Here is an 18636-nt window from a genome sequence, read left to right as displayed (position 1 = left end):
TCTGTGGCTTGAAAAAGTGGCTTTAATCTATCTGTAATTTTTGAGTGTGTAATAAAGCTATGATTGACTGCTTCCAACTTATCAGAGAAAAAAGATTCCATACAGGCAAGTAAATAATTATAATGCAGGTAATAAATAAAATACATAAGATTCATATATAAGATACAATGAACATCCTCGATTTCTCTTTCTTTCACTTTCCATATCTAATACATCAGCAAGGTTCTTCCACCAGATTATACCTACTCTGACCACTTCTCCCGCTACCATCAACTTTCACAGGGGCTATTCCAGTAGTCTCTTAACTAGTCTCCTTGCATCTCTCTTCTTTCCCATTACGGCCCATTCTCCCAGTCAGAATTATGTCCGTCTCGCCGAAACCGGTTTGGCTCAGTGGATAGAGCGTCAGCCTGCGGACTGAAAGGTCCCGGGTTCGATTCCGGTCAAGGGCATGTACCTTGGCTGCGGGCACATCCCCAGTGGGAGGTGTGCAGGAGGCAGCTGATCGATGTTTCTCTCTCATCGATGTTTCTAGCTCTCTATCCCTCTCTCTTCCTCTCTGTGAAATATCAATAAAATATATTAAAAAAAAAAAAAGAAAAAAAAAGAAAAGATTCCTTTATAAAAAAAAAAGAATTATGTCCGTCTCCTCACCCCACCCCATAAACCCTCCAGAGCTCCCATCCCACTTGAAATAAAATCCAAACTTGCATAGCCCAGAAGGCCCAAAATGAGCTGATCCTATCATGCTTCTTTATTTGCTGTCTTTTTAGCTCATTCTGCGGCCATATGGCCTTCTTGCTATTCCTTTTAAAACTGGAGCTTATTTTTTGCTCTTCTCTCTTTCCCCTAGGTCAGGGGCTCAGATGTCCTCTGGCCTCCTACAAAAAGCCTTGCTCCCACTCTGTTGCTCCCTGCCCCCTTACCTTGCTCCGTTTTTCTTCATAGAACCTGAAATAGCTACCTGAAAGTGTGTACAGACTATATACACACTCCCCACACCCTTACAAAAGTGTTAAAGGCTGGGACTTGTCTGCTTGTTGCTGTGTTTTCAGGGCCTGACATAAGTAGGACGTCAGTGATGAATGTTTGTGGAATGAATAAGTGTTACCCCAAGATTGGAGAGGCCTTGATAAAGGATGTACTAGAGATGTCCTGAAGGCTGGTTGGATTTGGCAATTACTAAGCGAAAGGCATACCAGGCAGAAGGAGCAGCATGTCGCATGTTTTTGTTTTTTGTTGGTTTTTGAGAGCTGTGAGTACTTGTTTATGGCTAGAGGATAGGAGAAGGAAGGAAGGTGAGGGTCTAAAATTTGACAGGTGCTCAATCATGTGTGCTATATTAAGTAGTTTGTTTTTCTGTAGGCTTTAAGTAAAATTTGCATTTTAAAAATATTGGCAGCAGTGTGCCAGGAGCTAGGTTTAAGGGGTATTTGACCAGAAGAAGACAAACCGGGTTTTGGATTATTAAGTTCAGGCAGGAGATGAAGGCTTGAACTACGACAGCCAGTTGAGGAAAGGATTTGTGTCAACCTAAAGCCATTTCTCCAATGCTGTGATTAAAATCAGTGGTTCTCAGCCTGGGCCAGTGTTGCCCTCCATGGGACATTTGGAGGGGGAATGCTACTAGTGTGTACAGACCACAGGGATACTACTAATCCCTTTACAGTGCACAGAACAGTCTTCTACACCAAAGTATTGTCAATAGTCCAAACTGTCAGTAGTGCTAAGGTTGAGAAACCCTGATTTAAATGAAAGACTCTTGAGCATGATTCTCAGATTTCAAAAGTTGGTGGGGTATTGAAACTAAAAGAAAATACTATAGCGTGTAAACTGTAATTCAGAAAGATAAAAAACAATAATGTTAAAAAGACAAGCAGTGAACCAAAATCAAAGAAATAATATAAACTCTTACATTGCAAGGGGATAGAGGTACAGAGAGTTGGGAGGGGGAACAAAAACATACCGAGTATTTGAAGGAGACTACGCTTGACAGCTAATAGGAAAACGACTAGTGGATTTTATTTAACCTGAAACCTAATGAGACACCAATTTGCTATAATGGCTAAAAATGGAATCTTAGGCTACTTCAGTACAAGAATAATTTGCAAATCCACTGTAGTACAATACAATAGTTCAAGCCCAATAATGGCAATAGCAAGTTCAGAATGTATATTTGTACAATGAATGATTTGGTCATGCTGTGTTAAGAGTATTTGTTCAGTTCTGTGTACCTAATTTTTGTAAACAAAATCAGAGAGCTCCTTGTGGACAGTCACGATTGTGTGGGGAGTGAGATGTTTAACCCAGATACACTAGTATGAGCGTTACCTTCATACAGAGAAAAATAAAATTAGAACCAATGAAAGGAGGTTTCAAGACATACATAGCAGTTCAATTCAAAGATGAACATAATTAGAGCTACCTAACGCTGAAAAAATAGTGTTGGTCAGCACCCCATCCCAGGGAATATTCAAAAAGGTCAAAGTTCTTGCCATCAGGGAGCTCATAACACAGTGGACATGTAATAGTTAACCACTTACATAGGACTTGAACACATGCCAAGTACCATTCTAAGCAGGTTTAGGATTTGAACCCAGATAGTCAGCCTTCAGTCTATGTTCTTATATATTTCCATGCTGATAATAGATGACTGATGAGACTTACAGAAGGGTTTCTTGTTTTGGGTAGAAGATTACATACGACTTTATGTAAGTCATTTGCCCTTGTCACACAGCTAATTATTAGACCCTAACCTTTCTGTTCTTGGTCTCTTACTTGTTGCTTCAGTCCTTATCCCCATTCATTGTTTCTACTAACTTCATACACTGTGTTCTCTTTAAAGAATACGCTTTAAGCCGAAACCGGTTTGGCTCAGTGGATAGAGCATCAGCCTGGGGACTGAAAGGTCCCGGGTTTGATTCCGGTCAAGGGCATGTACCTTGGTTGCGGGCACATCTTCAGTGGGAGGTGTGCAGGAGGCAGCTGATCGATGTTTCTCTCTCATCGATGTTTCTAGCTCTCTATCCCTCTCCCTTCCTCTCTGTGAAATATCAATAAAATATATTTAAAAAAAAAAAAAAAGAATACGCTTTAAGTTTGTGTAATTGCTACCTTAGGGTATTGCAAGCAACAAGGATCTTTCACACTGGGCAGCCAAGTCTTGCCCCTGTACCACCTCTTCCTGAATATGGAGGAAAAGTTCGTCTTGGACTGATCCCTGAGGAATTCTTCCAGTTTCTTTACCCTAAAACCGGTGTAACAGGTGAGCATTTGCCCAGTATTGATAGTATGTTTGGATTGTGTGATTTATGTTAACCTAGGATTTGGGCAGCCTCTTACCTCTTCACATACACCACAAAAATCAAGCCAGTTGTTTTAAAAGTAATTGTGGAAGTGATTCAATATAACAATTTAGTTGCTCTAACTTGTCTTTGGAATAAATTTGTTTGGGATTTTAACTTGATTTTTAGCATTGTCTCCATTTGTTGATATACTAAATTTATTGAATGCCTGGTCTAGGCATGCAGTGGTTTGCCATCACAGAACATACATTCTATTGTAGGATACACAATAAAGAAACAAGTAACTATAATATACTGTCTAATAGAAATAGCTGTGGATTAGAATAAAGCCAGGTAAGGTAGTAGAGTGTATTAAATTGTATATGTAAGCATGAAAACAGAAAGTGGGCTGTGTTTATCAGTTTTTCCCCTTTCAAAAAAGCATAAAATGTTGTGAAACACTGCATTTTTATAATGCAACTAGAGGCCCGGTGCACGGATTCGTGCACTGGTGGGGTCCCTCAGCCTGTCCTGCACTCTTGTAACCCGAGACCCTTCTGGGGATGTCATATGGGCCAAAACTGGCAGTCCGACATCCCCCGAGGGATGTAGCAGTGTGCAAAGTGGCAGGCGGCTGGGGAGGAGCCTGAGCCAGGGCCGGTGCTGTGCCGCTACCGCTTATCCCAACTCCGCTGCACCTGCCGCAGCCGCTAGATAGCGCTGACATGGAGGCAGGAGATGCTCCCGGTTGCCAGCTGTGAGCCCGACATCTGGTTGAGCTGAGCCTGACTTCTGGTTGAGCAGCGCTCCCACTGTGGGAGCGCACTGACCACCAGGGGGCAGCTCCTGCATTGAGCGTCTGCCCCCTGGTGGTCAGTGCACATCATAGCGACCGGTTGTAATGGTTGCTCAGGCTTTTATGTATAGAGAGAGAAGATATACTTTCACTTAACACTATTTAATTCTTACAACACTCCCATGAAAACATTTTCATTACCCAGAAGAACTAGGAAACCAAGGATTCACCATATTTATTCTCTCTCTAGTAACTGAGTTGTACTTAAATCCAGATTCTCCAATTAGGTTTAGTGTCCTTTCTGCTACATGCACTGCCTTGCTTGCTGTACTCATGTACTGCTAGGACTGTGGAATATTGGAAACCAAGGTGTGTTTTTTTAACCCTCCAGGGAGTACCTAAGTTAGCATTTTCCTAACTGAAATTGCAAGAAACATTAGTGTCCCCAGATCTCTATAGATGATGAAAATGTTACATGTGATAGACCTTTTTTGCAAAATCACATTTAAAATCTATATATAGAAGGCAAATTTAAAAAAAAACAAAAAACTTGAAACATTGTATGGGAAACTGGGTAAAATATTTTTGAAACTCTAGTTGACTCTTGACATGGGTTTGAACTGTAGGGGTCCATTTATATGTGGATATTTTTCAATAAATACTGTAAATGTATTTTTCTTAAGTCTCTCATTTACTTTATTGTAAGAATAGCATATAATACATATAACATACAAGATATGTGTTAATCGACTTTATGATATTGGGTAAGGCTTCCATCAGCAGAAGGTTATTGGTAGTTAAATTTGGGGAGGGGGGGTCAAAAGTTATATGTGGGTTTTGGACTGCTTTGTCTCTGCTTAGCGTCCTGGGAGGCAAGAAAAGATAGCTATATTTCAAGGATTTAAGATGCTATAGGAATTTAGAACCCCAATATCTAATTATTTCTTTTTTATGTATATACTACTTTATAACTGTAGTTTTTTATCTTCAGTGTCAGGTTTCTAGTCAATAAAAATAAGCAGTAGTAGATAAATTTTATCCTGACTAATGTTCCCATTCAATAAATTATACATTTTGCTGAACAAATTACTTCTGAAAGTTACCTGACATCTTTGTGGAATAGTTCCTGTTTGTTAAGCAGCTGTGCTAGGCACTTTATTTTTAAAATAAAATATGTTTTTATTGATTTTATAGAGAGAGGGGAGAGGGAGAAAGAGATAGAAACATCAGTGAGAGAAACATCGATTGGCTGTCTCCTGCACACGCCCTACTGGGAATCGAGCCCACAACGTGGGCATGTGCCCTGACCGGGAATCAAACCAGCGACCTTTTAGTGCATGGGTCAACACTCAACCATTGAGCCATAGCAGCCGGGCTATGCTAGGCACTTTACATACATTAATTTTAATTTCATCAACTCTGTGAAGAAGGTACTGTTCCCATTTTACAGATGAGGAATCTAAGCTTAGAAATTACTTATATTCCCCAGTTTCTTATAAGTTGTAGAGTCGGATTTCCTTGAGTTCGGATCCTTGTTCTCTCAACTCTACCATAATGCTTCTCAATCCAGTATTCTGTCTTTGAATCCAATTATTTTAATCATTATTTGGCCTTCAACTAATTAAATGCAGAATTATCTTTCTATCTTACCCTGTTAGACCTAGCATATCCATCATAAAATAACTTTTTCTTTTTTTAGGACCCTATGTGCTCGGAACTGGGCTTATCTTATATTTTCTATCCAAAGAAATATATGTGATTACTCCAGACACCATCTCTGCTGTATCAACAATAGGGTTGCTTATCTATGTCATTAAAAAATATGGTGCCTCTATTGGGGAGTTTGCTGATAAACTCAGTGAGGTAAGAACCATAAACCTTATTTCCCATTTGAGACCATAGTAGAAGTATCAAGGCCATCAAGTGATGTTTTTGATATGAATGTATATATATATCTGTGTGTGTATATATATATATTCAATATAATTAGAAATTAATCTAATTATAATGAGTACAATTACAGATGTTGATATGTTACTAATTTGAGATCAGAAATCATAAGTTTTTGGAAATCTACCAAACTTTCTCCAGCTTTTTCATGGTTTTGTTCATTCAGCAGATACTGTGTAGCTGTCATGGGCAATTCTTTTCAAGGATCTGTGCATTTCTCCCTTATATGTGTGTATGTTTCTGTGTTTTTATAAGTGAGGGATATAACTTTGAGGGAAAATAAAATGAATTTTTTTATTACTCTTGGTACTTTCACTGATCTTTGTTCTAAATATCATAATTGCAGCAACAACTGGCCCAACTAGAAGAAGCGAAACAGGCTACCATCAAAGGCATCCAGGATGCAATTGATCTGGAGAAGTCCCAGCAGGCACTGGTTCAAAAACGCCATTACCTTTTTGATGTCCAGAGGGTAGGTTTCAGAACTTTCTAAGAAGAATGAAGTTACTCATTTGTATGCATTTTTTAAAAAAATTTAGACTCTTACATGAGGAATGGCTGGAGATTGAGCATATTTTATTTAGAAAAGAGAAGATTTAGGTGGGGGTTGGCAGTTAAGGCTGTTTAAACATTAAAGACCTATCAGGTGTGTAAATGTTTAGTTATTACTCTAAAATTATAAATGCACACAAAAGGAAAACAATCATTAAGTTACAGCTGATTAAAGAATGGAATTCACTGTCTAAGGCACGTCACGAGGAAACATGTTTGCTGTAAGAAAATGTGATACTTATATTCCAAATTTACAAGTAGATTCAGGTAGTAGAGCTTTTTACCATGGTCAGAGCAGAATTAGATTCTAACATATTTAGTTTTTAAAACCACTTTAGGAACATGTCCAGATATTTTGTTGTTACCTTGAGTATAGTACTTTATGCCTGATACTTAAAGTGAGATGTCCTTATATTGAGGTTTTAGGTTATAGAAATAGCCATGAAATGAAAAATTACATGCAAAGGTAAAGTAAGTATCTGAATAGTAAGGCTCTAGTCCAATATTCCTTAGTGTGGTCTCAGTACCACACAAGCATCAGTCATTTGGTGCAGGTTTTTGGACCATTCTAAGACCTATGGAATCAGAGCCTCTGCTAGGAGCTATCCAGATAGCTATAGTTTAACAACAGGATGTCTGAAGATTCTTAAGCACATGAATGTTTTAAAACCTCTTTCCATGCATAATTAGGTTACAACCAGAGAATGCTTTCTGCCTCATGCATAATTGAGTTCTTCCTCTATGGAGACACCAGTCAAGACAGGTTCTGGGATTACAGCAGAGAACAAAACAAAGTCTGCCATCGTGGAATCTACTTTCTAGCCAAGGGTTGAGAGAAGGACAGAAAAAAAAATTGATCAGATGTGAGTGTCAATTGGTAATAAGTGCTATGTAGAGCAATAAACTAATGTTAAAGGGAAAGAGATTTTAGAAGGAGAAAGTTACTATTTTAATGGGCAGTCTAGAAAGGCCTCTAATGTGATTTTTGAGCAGAAACCGGAAGAAGTAATGGTGCAGCTATGTGGATTTCTGGAGAAATAGTATTCCAGGCAGAGGGAAGAACATTTGTAATGTCATCCCTAAACCTGGAAGCTTGCTCAGTATAGTCAAGGAAAGTAAGGAGGCCAATGTAACTGAAGTAGATTGGGTGAGGAGGAGAATTTTAAAAAAGCAAGGTGGAGTGTGGCCAGGGGCTAGATCATATAAAGTCTTACAGGCTTGTGGAAGAACTTTGACCTGTACTCTGAAGGAGAGAGAAAGTCACTGAAGCTTTTAAGCAAAGGAGTGATAATGATCTCACTTATGTTTTGAAGGATCACTCTGATTGTCCTGTTGCAGATAGCCTTTGGTCTTGTATGCATTGATTTGAAATGCCAATGAGTTGGTAAAGTAGAGTTGTTAGGGTCATTGGATATATGAGTCTGGAATTGATGGGGATAATTCCAGGCTGCAGATTTGGGAGTCATGAGCTTACAGGTGGCAATTAAATCCATAAGTTTGGAACACAAGGGGAAAAAACAGGTAAAAACATGTACTGTTTCAATTTGTAGTCCCTCTACTTATGGTCAAGTAATAAAGGGCCTAAGAATTTAGCAACATGGAGGTTCTTGGTGACCTTGGTAAGGGCTACTTTAGTGAAGCGATTGGAGTGGGTTGAAGAAAACAATGGAAGAAAAGAAATTGGAGTCAGTATAGACAACTGAAAATTGTCACGGAGTTTTACTGAAATGGTGGGCAAAGAAATTAATAGGGGTGGATGTAGGAATCGAGAGATTTTTTTTTTAAAAAAAAGGAAAGTATCATTACATATGAGCATATGATAGAAGTTAGAAAAAAATTAATGCAAGAAAGGAGAGGGGAGAGTTTGCTGGAGTGATGTCCTTCAATAGGCCAGAGGGCTTGGGATAGAATGCACAAGTGGAAGGGTTGGCTTCAAGAGCGTAGACAGTTCAGCCATAGTTACAGAAAGAAAGGCAACGCATGTGAGTATAGATTCAGATAGGTTGTTTTATGTGTTGGTATAAGCTTGTGGAAATTCTTTTATTGCTTCCTCTGTCTCAGTGAAACAGGAAGTTCATTTGCTGAGAGTTGGATGTAGGGAAGAAGATAGAGATTTGAGGGGAAAGAGGATCAGGAGAGGGAATGGACTAATGAATTGTATTCGGAAGTATTAAGGGCCTATGTGAGATTACCATACCAAGCCTTTACATTTGACAGGCAGACCTGTAAGGAATCTCATCACACACAAGGAGATGACAGTGTCCCTGTCACCATTATTAATGTGATAATATTCTGGAGGCATGAGTTGATATTATTAGAGAAGAGAAAGAAACAAGAGGTATAAAAATTCAAAAAGGCCAAGTTAATCTTATAGATTACCTAATTATATACCTAGAAAACCTAAGAGAAGCAACATAACTCTTAAAACAAGCAAATTCAGCAAGGTGTCTAGATACAAAATTAATATCAAACAAAATCAGTAGCCTTATATATACAAATAGCAGTCCATCCGAAAATACACTGGAGGGAGATAAACCATTTAGGAAAAGATGCGTAGGAGTAAACTTAACTAGAAATGCATAATCTTTTCCCTTTGTGAAGTGCTTGTGAGGTATGAGGCTCTGAGATTGGAAGGCTCAATATTATAAAGACATCAGTTCTACTTTAATCTCTAAATTTTAACACATTCCTAGAAAGAAAATACTAAGAGATAGAGGTGGGATGTTGGGACTTGGACAAATTGATTAATAGAAAATTAAAAATTTTAACGGATATTCTGAAAAAGTGAAGTTATGAGGAACAGTCCTGCCAAACTTTAAAATTCATTATAAAATTAGAGTGAACTTGAAATAGTATGGTCTGGTATATGAATAGAAAGTCAGATGAGAGGGTTTAAAGAAAGACCTAAACACATAAGGCAGTTTACATCAATGGCATTTTCATCTTAGTGGAGGAAAGACAAATGGGTACCTTTGTCAGTAGTATAAAGTTGGTTTCCTGCCTTCTACCTCATACTAAAATAAATTTTAAATGAATTAAAGATCTTATTAAATGAATCTACAAAAGTAGAAAAAGAGAGCATGACAGCCTTTCTAATAAAGATGACAAAATCCAGAAACTTATATGTGGTACGATGTTAACTAGATTCATTGTGGTAATCATTTCACAGTATATACAAATACAGAATCATTGAATGCATGAGATTAACATAGAGGTCAATTACACTCAATAAAAAAAACAATTTGTAAACTAAAAGTTGAGGTGCAAACAGTTTTCATCATTCCTTAATTTTGCTTCAGAATAACATTGCTATGGCCTTGGAGGTTACTTACCGGGAACGGCTGCATAGAGTATACAAGGAGGTCAAGAATCGCATGGACTATCATATCTCTGTGCAGAATATGATGCGTCGGAAGGAACAAGAGCACATGGTGCAGTGGGTGGAGAAGCATGTGGTACAGAGCATCTCTGCACAGCAGGTACATGGTGTTTGAAGCTTCTGGAATTGGAGTGGTATCTCTGACAGGTGTCTGCTGGTGGCCCAGCCAGGATCAGAATAGCCGGCCAGGAGTTTAGAGACAATCTCTGGTTGGTTTTTCTGAATGGTGTAACCTAGAAAATGCTGCACAGCTACCTGGGTGGCTTCCTCCTCCTTCGGAGTTTGGCTAAAGGCCTCTTATCTCGCCCTAATCGGTTTGGCTCAGTGGATAGAGCATCGATCGGCCTGTGGACTGAAGGGTCCCAGGGCATGTACCTTGGTTGCGGGCACATACCCAGTAGGGAGTGTGCAGGAGGCAGCTGATCGATGTTTCTCTCTCATCGATGTTTCTAACTGTCTATCCCTCTCTCTTCCTCTCTGTAAAAAATCAATAAAAAAAATATATTTTAAAAAATAAAAAAATAAAGGCCTCTTATCTCAGGTCAGAACAATAGATTGTTCAGAACACTGGGTGTTGCAGACTGTGATCAAGTTCAACATTAACCAGCACATTTAATTTCTCTATAAAACAGAGACTGGACAAGGCTATTTCTGAGTCCCTTCCATTTCCTAATTTCATGATTTTCATTCCATTTCCTCTTTCCCAACACCTGATTTATTGGTCTTGAACATAAATTTTTTCTATTTACCTAAATTTGATTTCCTTTTTAAAAATTATGTTTTTTATTTATTTACTTAAAACATGAATTCTCCTTTCCCAGATATATAGTGTTATATTAATGTATTGTTTTTTTTAATAAACTTTTATGTAAAAATAACATATACTTATTTTAAAAAGTTGGAAAATGTAAAAGAAATGCAGAAAATAAAAAGTTATTTTCATTCTTAATAATTCTGTATCCCTAATGTTAGTTTGCTGTCTTTCAAGCAGCTGGTAGCTGTATAGCTCACACTGATGGTATGTGGTTACAGAGTAACTGGCTTCAAACTCTACATAGATTTCACTTACAAAAGCTATGAGCCAGGGGATTTTAACTAATCCCCTGGATTTTCTTAAAATAAATTGTTTCTTCCCTGTGTAAATAAGTAAATAATTCCTAATAGTCTATTATAATAATTAAGTCAGTAATACAACTAAAGATTGTGTAAGAATCTCAAGGTTTTGTAGGAGATAAAAATTACATGTTTGTATCCTTCTGTAATTTGGAAAGATCTAACCAGATTTCCCTTTCCTTATCACAGGAAAAGGAGACAATTGCCAAGTGCATTTCAGATCTAAAGCTGCTTGCAAAGAAGGCTCAAGCACAGCCCGTTATGTAAATGCATCTATCCAGACTGAGACAGCTAGAAACACTTGAGTGACTGACCGGAAACTAGGCTGTGACAAAGCTTTCTGTATCGCCATCTGCTGGAGTTACAGTTTACCCCACTTAAAAATGAAAAGCGTGAGTTTCATCTAGTGAGAGAATTAAAACAACCTATTGGCCAGTGAGATGTTTATTGTCCTTCTTGCTCTGCATTTTGAGTTCTATGATCACTTTTGAATCAGCAGTTTCCTTTTACTACAATTTGGTACCTGACTAAAGACTACCAAGTTATAATTTAAATTTGTAATTAATGCTACCATCTTACAATAAAATGACAGTTGAAACAAGGTTTTATCAAAATGCATAATCTTCTGAAATACTATTTCAACATTTGCTATATGGATAAAAATTAAAGATGTCATTGAAATGATATTCTTGTTTATAAGACCATTATTATTGGTTAGCTGCTTCTGGCTGACAGGTTATGGACATTTTAAAGGTTCTTAAAATAACAACAGGGAATATTGTACATCAAGCCATTCCATTTACTTTGTTAGACCTTTTAGTAGTATACCAATGGAAAATATTATGAACTCAATGTGTTGTAAAATTGCTCTTAAGAATCCAGCAGATAGCTCTAGCCGGTTTGGCTCAGTGTGGGCCTGTGGACCAAAGTATCCCAGGTTCAATTCAGGTCAAGGGCACGTACCCGTTGGTTGCAGACTTCTCCCAGGCCTGGGCCCTGGTCAGGGCTTGTGCAGGAGACAACCAATCGATGTGTTTCTCTTACATCGATGTTTCTCTCTGTCTTTCCCTTTCTCTTTCACTCTCCCTAAAAATCGTTGGAAAAATACCCTCGGGTGAGGATTAACAACAACAAAAAAAGAATCCAGCAGATAAATCAGAAAGTTCTGCCCTTCCATAGGTTTGTCTGCATTTAATTCTTTCATGTTTACATAAAGTTTTACTTGTACACAAATGGGCAACTTACATAATAGGAAATATTTGAAAATATGTATCATGAGTAATTGCTATTTTCTTGACTTCCTATGATTTTAACTTAGGTAAAATTGTTTGGATCAATATTTATTGATGGCTGATAAATTCATTTACTCCGGAAATCAGATTGATATAAGGCAGTGGTCTGCAAACTCATTAGTCAACAGAGCCAAATATCAACAGTACAACGATTGAAATTTCTTTTGAGAGCCACATTTTTTAAACTTAAACTTCTAACGCCACTTCTTCAAAATAGACTCGCCCAGGCCGTGGTATTTTGTGGAAGAGCCACACTCAAGGGGCCAAAGAGCCGCACGTGACTCTCGAGCGCAGTTTGCCAACCACGGATATAAGGGATTTGACTTGATGCTGTCTGTGAGCTGGTTAAAGCAGTCTCTCTCTTTGTTTCCAGTGCAGGAGCTTAAAGTTCACAGAACAGGCAGTTAAGAAGGGAATATGGATCTAAAGTGGGAGAGGGTAGGAATGAGTGGAAATCACAAGTACACACTGAAATCATCAGTTTTATTACCTCTGACCTTGATGGTAAGATTGTCCTACAAAACCCCAGGCCCTTCATCACACATACGTAGTCCAGAGGTTGGAGAAGCTGAAGGATGATCCAGGGAAAGATTGGGAAGCTGCAGACCTGGCTGCAACTGAACTGGTGAACCAACAGATGACAACGTATATGGGCTACAAAATAGTCGCCTCACATCCGCCCTCTCAACTTGCTCAAGAATCTCTTGCAGCTCACTCTCACTAGAATATTCAAGGAAGAGAATTCTGAAAAGTATAGTTCAGTCTGACCAAATCGACGTTATGAACCACCACAACTATCCTGTCAAATGTTAACTAAATGAGTAAAACTTAAAGCAAAAATTCTTGTCCTAAGAAGTCAATGAAAGCATCTAGTAAAACATGGAGAACAGAAAAGCAACAGGTTGGAAAAGAAATGGTATCTGGGCTGGCATTGAGAGGAAGTTAGCCAAGGAAGTTGGGATTGGAATCCAGGAAGGTGGAGCAGCATCTGATTGTAGAGAAGCCACTGGAGGAGAGTAAATTTTTTCAACTCAAGAAGTTAAAGAGTGAAACATAAGTAGCAAGGAATTATATTTTGAGTCCCTAAATTCTATGCTTAGAAGTTAGATTTTGTTCTGAAGACGGGGAAGCCAATGAAAAAGGTCTCAAGCAGAGAAATGATGACTAGAATCTTGTTTCAGAACAATCAGTAGCAACTAGAGGGTGGTTTGGAGAGAGGATGGCTCATTCTAACTAAAGGACATTGAAGACCTTTAAAGGCCTTAGCAGTGTGGATGGAAAGAAAGGAATTTCTTAGAAATACTAGAGGCAACAGTAGGACTTGAGCAGGGAGACTATGGAAGAAGGAACGAATTGAGTCACAGTTTTCTTTCTTGAGAGAAGAAAAGGAGGCACTATTCACGGTGATTTGGAATATGGGAGGATGTCTGTTTCAGGAAAGAAAATAGGCTAAGTATAGAGCCATGAAAGAACATGTGTTAGAGGAATGGCAGAGAGAGGATTCTGCGAAAGAGAGTCATTGGAGTAATGACAGAGTCATAGGAGGAAACCAGGAGAGGGTAGGGCCATGAAGTCAGCAGACTGGAGAGTTTCATACAGGAAGAGCCAATTTCTCAAGGAGATTTTTTGTTTTACCTCTAATTTTTTTTAATCTTTATATTGTTCAGATTATTACAGGTGTTCCTCTTTTTTTTCCCCCATAGCTCCCCTCCACCTGATTCCCCACCCCACCCCATGCCCTTACCTCCCGCCACTGTCTTCATCCATAGGTGTAAGATTTTTGTCCAATCTCTTCCCGCACCCCTCACACCCCCTTCCCCCTGAGAATTGTCAGTCCACTCCCTTTCTATGTCCCTGATTCTATTATATTCACCAGTCCATTCTGCTCTTCAGATTTTTTATTCACTTGATTTTTAGATTCACTTGTTGGTAGGTATGTATTTGATGTCATTTTGTTCATAATTTTTATCTTTACCTTTTTCTTCTTCCTCTTAAAGAATACCCTTCAGCATTTCATGTAATCCTGGTTTGGTGGTGATGAACTCCTTTAGCTTTTTCTTGTCTGTGAAGCTCTTTATCTGACTCTCAAGGAGATTAAGAGGATTGAAAGTGCTCAGAGCCCAGCCGCCAGTGTTGCTCAGTGGTTAAGCATCGACCTATGAACCTGGAGATTGCAGTTTGATTCCTGGTCAAGGCACATGCCTGGGTTGTAGGCTAGATTCCCAGTGTGGGGTGTGCAGGAGGCAGCCGATCAATGATTCTTTCTCATCATTGATCTTTCAGTCTCTCTCCCTCTCCCTTCCTCTCTGAAATCATTAGAAATATATTTTTAAAAGGTGCCCATAGAGGTAATAGCTTGGAGTCTTTGGTGGCCCTCCTTAGAGTAGCTTTGGTTGAATGGCAGGGACAGAAAATAGGTGATAGTGGTGTTGGAGGATTAGAAGGTAGTGGGGAAATAGATCTATGTAGAATAATTTCCAGAGCACTACTCACCCCAGTAGATAGTAACTAGAGGGAGCCACAGGTGGGCTCAGAGGAATGTTTGAAGCTGAGACAGGCTGGGACAAACAATAGCTGTGAAGAAAAGGCCATAGAAGGAAGGACGAAAAGATAGCAGAGGGATGATAGAAGTCAAGTCCCTGAGTGGGAACCGATGCTCAGATGACAAGTGGAGGAATTAGTCTTCAACAGAAGGTGGACTTTTCCCACTGAAACTAGCAAGGTAAGGGTGGACCTTGAAAGAATGTAGCTTTTCAGTGAGGAAACAGGAAACTCATTCAGCAGTCATTTAGGAAAAGCCCGCAGTGTTAGGCACTGCTCAGAACTAGGGTTAGTAGGACAAGTATAGTTTTTGTCCACTGAGCTTACATCCCCGAGACACTGAACAATATGTGTTCCTCATGTTAAAGCTGGGGGGCGAAAGGAGCACCATAAGTGAACTTACTGCAGTGTAGGAGATCGTGAAAGGCCGCCTGAGTGAGCATTCCCGTTTCTCGCGTGGAATCTGCAGCACTAAAGGACCCCTAACTGGCCCTCACCAGTCCTACCTCTGTTGCCGGAGCCCACATGTGATCATGTTACTCCTCTTGAGCAGTCTCTCCATTGCCTTTAAGGTCAAGTTTGTTTAGGGTCCTCCCTCATGTAGTCTCGCCCTCCTTCAGCCTTTCTTTCCTCTCCCATTCCCCATCCCCACCCCACCCTCAGACCCCACAGCATCCATGATGGGGGAATGTTTGCATTTCCCTGATCATGACAAAGCATGCCTTTGCTCAGGCTGTTCCTCTGCCTAGAATGCGCTTCCTCCTAGAAAACGTGACTCCTCTTTCAAGATGCAATTCAAACATCTCCAAAATGCTTTTCTTAATACCCACTCTTCCCTCCTCACTGGGTAACCTGAGCCCTTTCTCTTTTGGGTCCCACTTCACCCTGTAGAGATGCCCAACTTCGCATCTAAAGCACTTGTTTTGCTTACGTACTCCAGAACATAGCCCTGTGTTTGGGTCGTAGTAGGTGCTCAGTAAATGTGTGATTAATTCATTAATCCTCTACACGTTGAATTGCTGCTGTTTCCTCTGCTCCTTTTCCTCCTCCTGCCCTTTGGTGACATCTTTGATCACAGTCGATGATGTTATCTTGCCTTGTTTTGCTACCACTCTCCTAAATGCCTCTCAAATGAATTTATATCGCTTCATCTCTCTACTGCTGGTCCAAGCTGCTGTTATCCCTCAACTGGATCATGGCAGTAACCGCTTAGCCGGGCTTTCCTATCTGTTCTGGCTGCTTTCCAATCTGCTCTCCTCCCGTTTCAGGGATTCTTCCAGACTGCAAGTGTGATTGTGTCACCCCTGTTTAAATACCTTCGTATAGACAAACTGGCGTTTCTTAAAGACAAAAGCTCTGAGGGAACGGGCTCGGCCTCCCTCTTCAGCTTCATCCCCGGCAGCTCCACATCTCACAAGAGCCTGCATTATGCTTGAAAAACTACCCCTCACGTTCGTTTGTTTGTTTTTTTGTTTGCCTGGACTTCCTGGCCACCTTTTTGACACAGGGCTTTTGAATTTGAACATTCAGTCCCCTGTGATCTCCCCCTACCCCACCCCACTCTTGGTCTACTGAAACTCCACTCACACCTCAGATTTGGTGTGTGTTTCTCCAGGAAGCCCACCCTGGTTCCTTGTGTCACAGGCATACACAGCCTGGGGGCCTGCTCCTTCACAGCCCGTGGGATTGTTACATTCCTCTGTGGTCACAGCCTCCTACTCTGAGAGTTCCATGAAGGCAGGAAAGGCCGTTTTTTGCTCACCACTGAATCCTCAGAGCTTAGGCTCATACATGGCACAAAATAATTGTTCCCTGTGGAGGGGATGAAAAAATGAATCCTCTCAGCCACTGAGATTCAAAAACTTGGCATAGTCATTGACTCACCCTGCTGCTTCACTCCCGGATCCATGTCCCAAGTCTTACAACTTCCAGTCTTATAGCAGGTCTCCCGTGGCTGCCTCCCTGTTCCTGCTGCTCGTGCCTTTATTAAATACCTAAAATACTGCCGACTCTCCTGGCTTGTTTCCTCCTCTCTTCCTCTTCCCACACTTTATGCTGTGTGGTGTGGTAGAACCTTCCTTAAAGGCCATGTTTATTATATCCCCAATTCAAAAATCGTTCGTGGTTCCTTATTAACACTTAACATTTCTTGCTTGGATTGAAAGACCTCCACAATTTGGCTGAAGTACATCTTTGGAACTGTTTTTTACTTCCTACCTATTACAGATGCCCCACCCTTAACCCATGCTGATATCTCAGAAATCCAGCACTGGGCCTGAGGCACTCCTCACACAGTTTCTCCTCCCTCTATCCAAACCCCACCCGTGCGCCAGGCCCAGCCCCAGGGGTGGGCATATAGTCTAGCCCAGTGGTCAGCAAACTCATTAGTCAACAGAGCCAAATATCAATAGTACAACGATTGAAATTTCTTTTGAGAGCCAAATTTTTTTAAACTTAAACTTCTTCTAACGCCACTTCTTCAAAATAGACTCGCCCAGGCCGTGGTATTTTGTGGAAGAGCCACACTCAAGGGGCCAAAGAGCCACAGGTGGCTCACGAGCCGCGGTTTGCCGACCACTGGCCTAGCCTGACTCCCAGCTCTGCTAGGTCTTCCCTCATTGAGTTCCCCTGCCCCCTGGCCTCCCAGGCCTCGCTGCCTGGCCACTTTTGTCCTGTCCTATGATTCCCACCCTACTTGCCTGCTCCTTGCAAGGCCTTCAGATCACCCATGCTCTCTAAAGACATCCTCTCATTCACTCTCGAGCACGGCATTCTGCTGCTTTTCTTCATGGCCCTTACGGCGACCCAGGATGATCTCTCCGCTCATTTAGCACATCTCTTTCCAATTAGATGGCAGCTCCATGAGGAACTTCCCTGCCTTGCTCTCAGAATTACCCACCACCGCCCAGCCCACTGTACGACCCATCGTAATTATTTACTGAGTATATTTATTGATGCTGTTTTATGAATAGATGTTTATAAATGATTTGCCTTCTCTTTCAAGGGCTCTCCGTGCTCTTAACACACAGTCTGCACAGCGGGCACTTAGCTCTTAACACGACTGTTCAGTTTCTTTTATTGCTTAGAATAAATGACACAGTGAGATGCTTGATAACAGTGATCATGTGATACTGCTGTGACCCCCATAGTATCCGCCGTGTGGTTGCTCCCCGTGTCCTTAATTAGAAATAAAGTCTTATCCCTTGTGCTCTGACATTCATGTGTCCAAAGATACAAACGTTTTCTGCTTATGGGATTAAAAAAAATACAGCGTTGGCCTCAAAGAGGAAGTCTGCCCTCAAGTTTAGTTGATTGGCAAGACAAAGCTTGACGGTGGCAGTAATTATTTCGTCATTTCTGAAAAATAGGAGTAGCCACGGAAGCAAAAGTTCAGTCTTAGACGGGGCATTTCGTGACTGGACTTTTCAAGGTAAATGCGTTTATCCCATGTTTTTAATCTACACAGAATAATTGCTCACCAAAGAAAAATGTCCTCTCATTGTTAATGGTTTCTATCATTTCTTTTTCTTTACAACTTTATTTGGTGGGGGAAGGGTTATATTTGCATGCCTGCGTTGAGTTGGTTAATTTAATGGCAATCTGGAAGATTCTCTCTGGTGCCTGACAAAATGTGAAAAGGTATGTATGGCATCGTTTCTATTTTAATTTATGCTTCTGTGAGTGTGTGAGTGTTTTTAAAGGGACATGTGTTTCTTTTCTCAACCTGGA

The 18636-nt window shown here is 40.3% G+C and overlaps 1 protein-coding gene across 3 annotated transcripts in view; it reads left to right on the top strand.

Moving 5' to 3' along the window:
• ATP5PB (ATP synthase peripheral stalk-membrane subunit b) overlaps positions 1 to 18636 on the top strand; it is a 30273-nt gene that overhangs the window by 2092 nt on the left and 9545 nt on the right. For 2 of the 3 annotated variants that reach the window (XR_013959480.1, XR_013959481.1), the window contains exons 3-7: positions 3120 to 3265; positions 5780 to 5943; positions 6377 to 6502; positions 9882 to 10061; positions 11264 to 11466. Coding sequence is in view for 1 of the 3 variants with exons in the window: in XM_080648970.1 (XP_080505096.1) it covers positions 3120 to 3265; positions 5780 to 5943; positions 6377 to 6502; positions 9882 to 10061; positions 11264 to 11341 (694 nt within the window). In the remaining 2 variants the exon portion in view is untranslated. Of the gene's footprint in view, positions 1 to 3119; positions 3266 to 5779; positions 5944 to 6376; positions 6503 to 9881; positions 10062 to 11263; positions 11761 to 18636 lie in introns of those variants that run through there. The other variant, XM_080648970.1, reaches the window with a different exon arrangement.

This window comes from Plecotus auritus, assembly GCF_963455305.1.
Source record: "Plecotus auritus genome assembly, chromosome: 12".
Taxonomy (NCBI): Eukaryota; Metazoa; Chordata; class Mammalia; order Chiroptera; family Vespertilionidae; genus Plecotus; species Plecotus auritus.
This window is presented reverse-complemented; position numbering and strand designations above follow the sequence as displayed.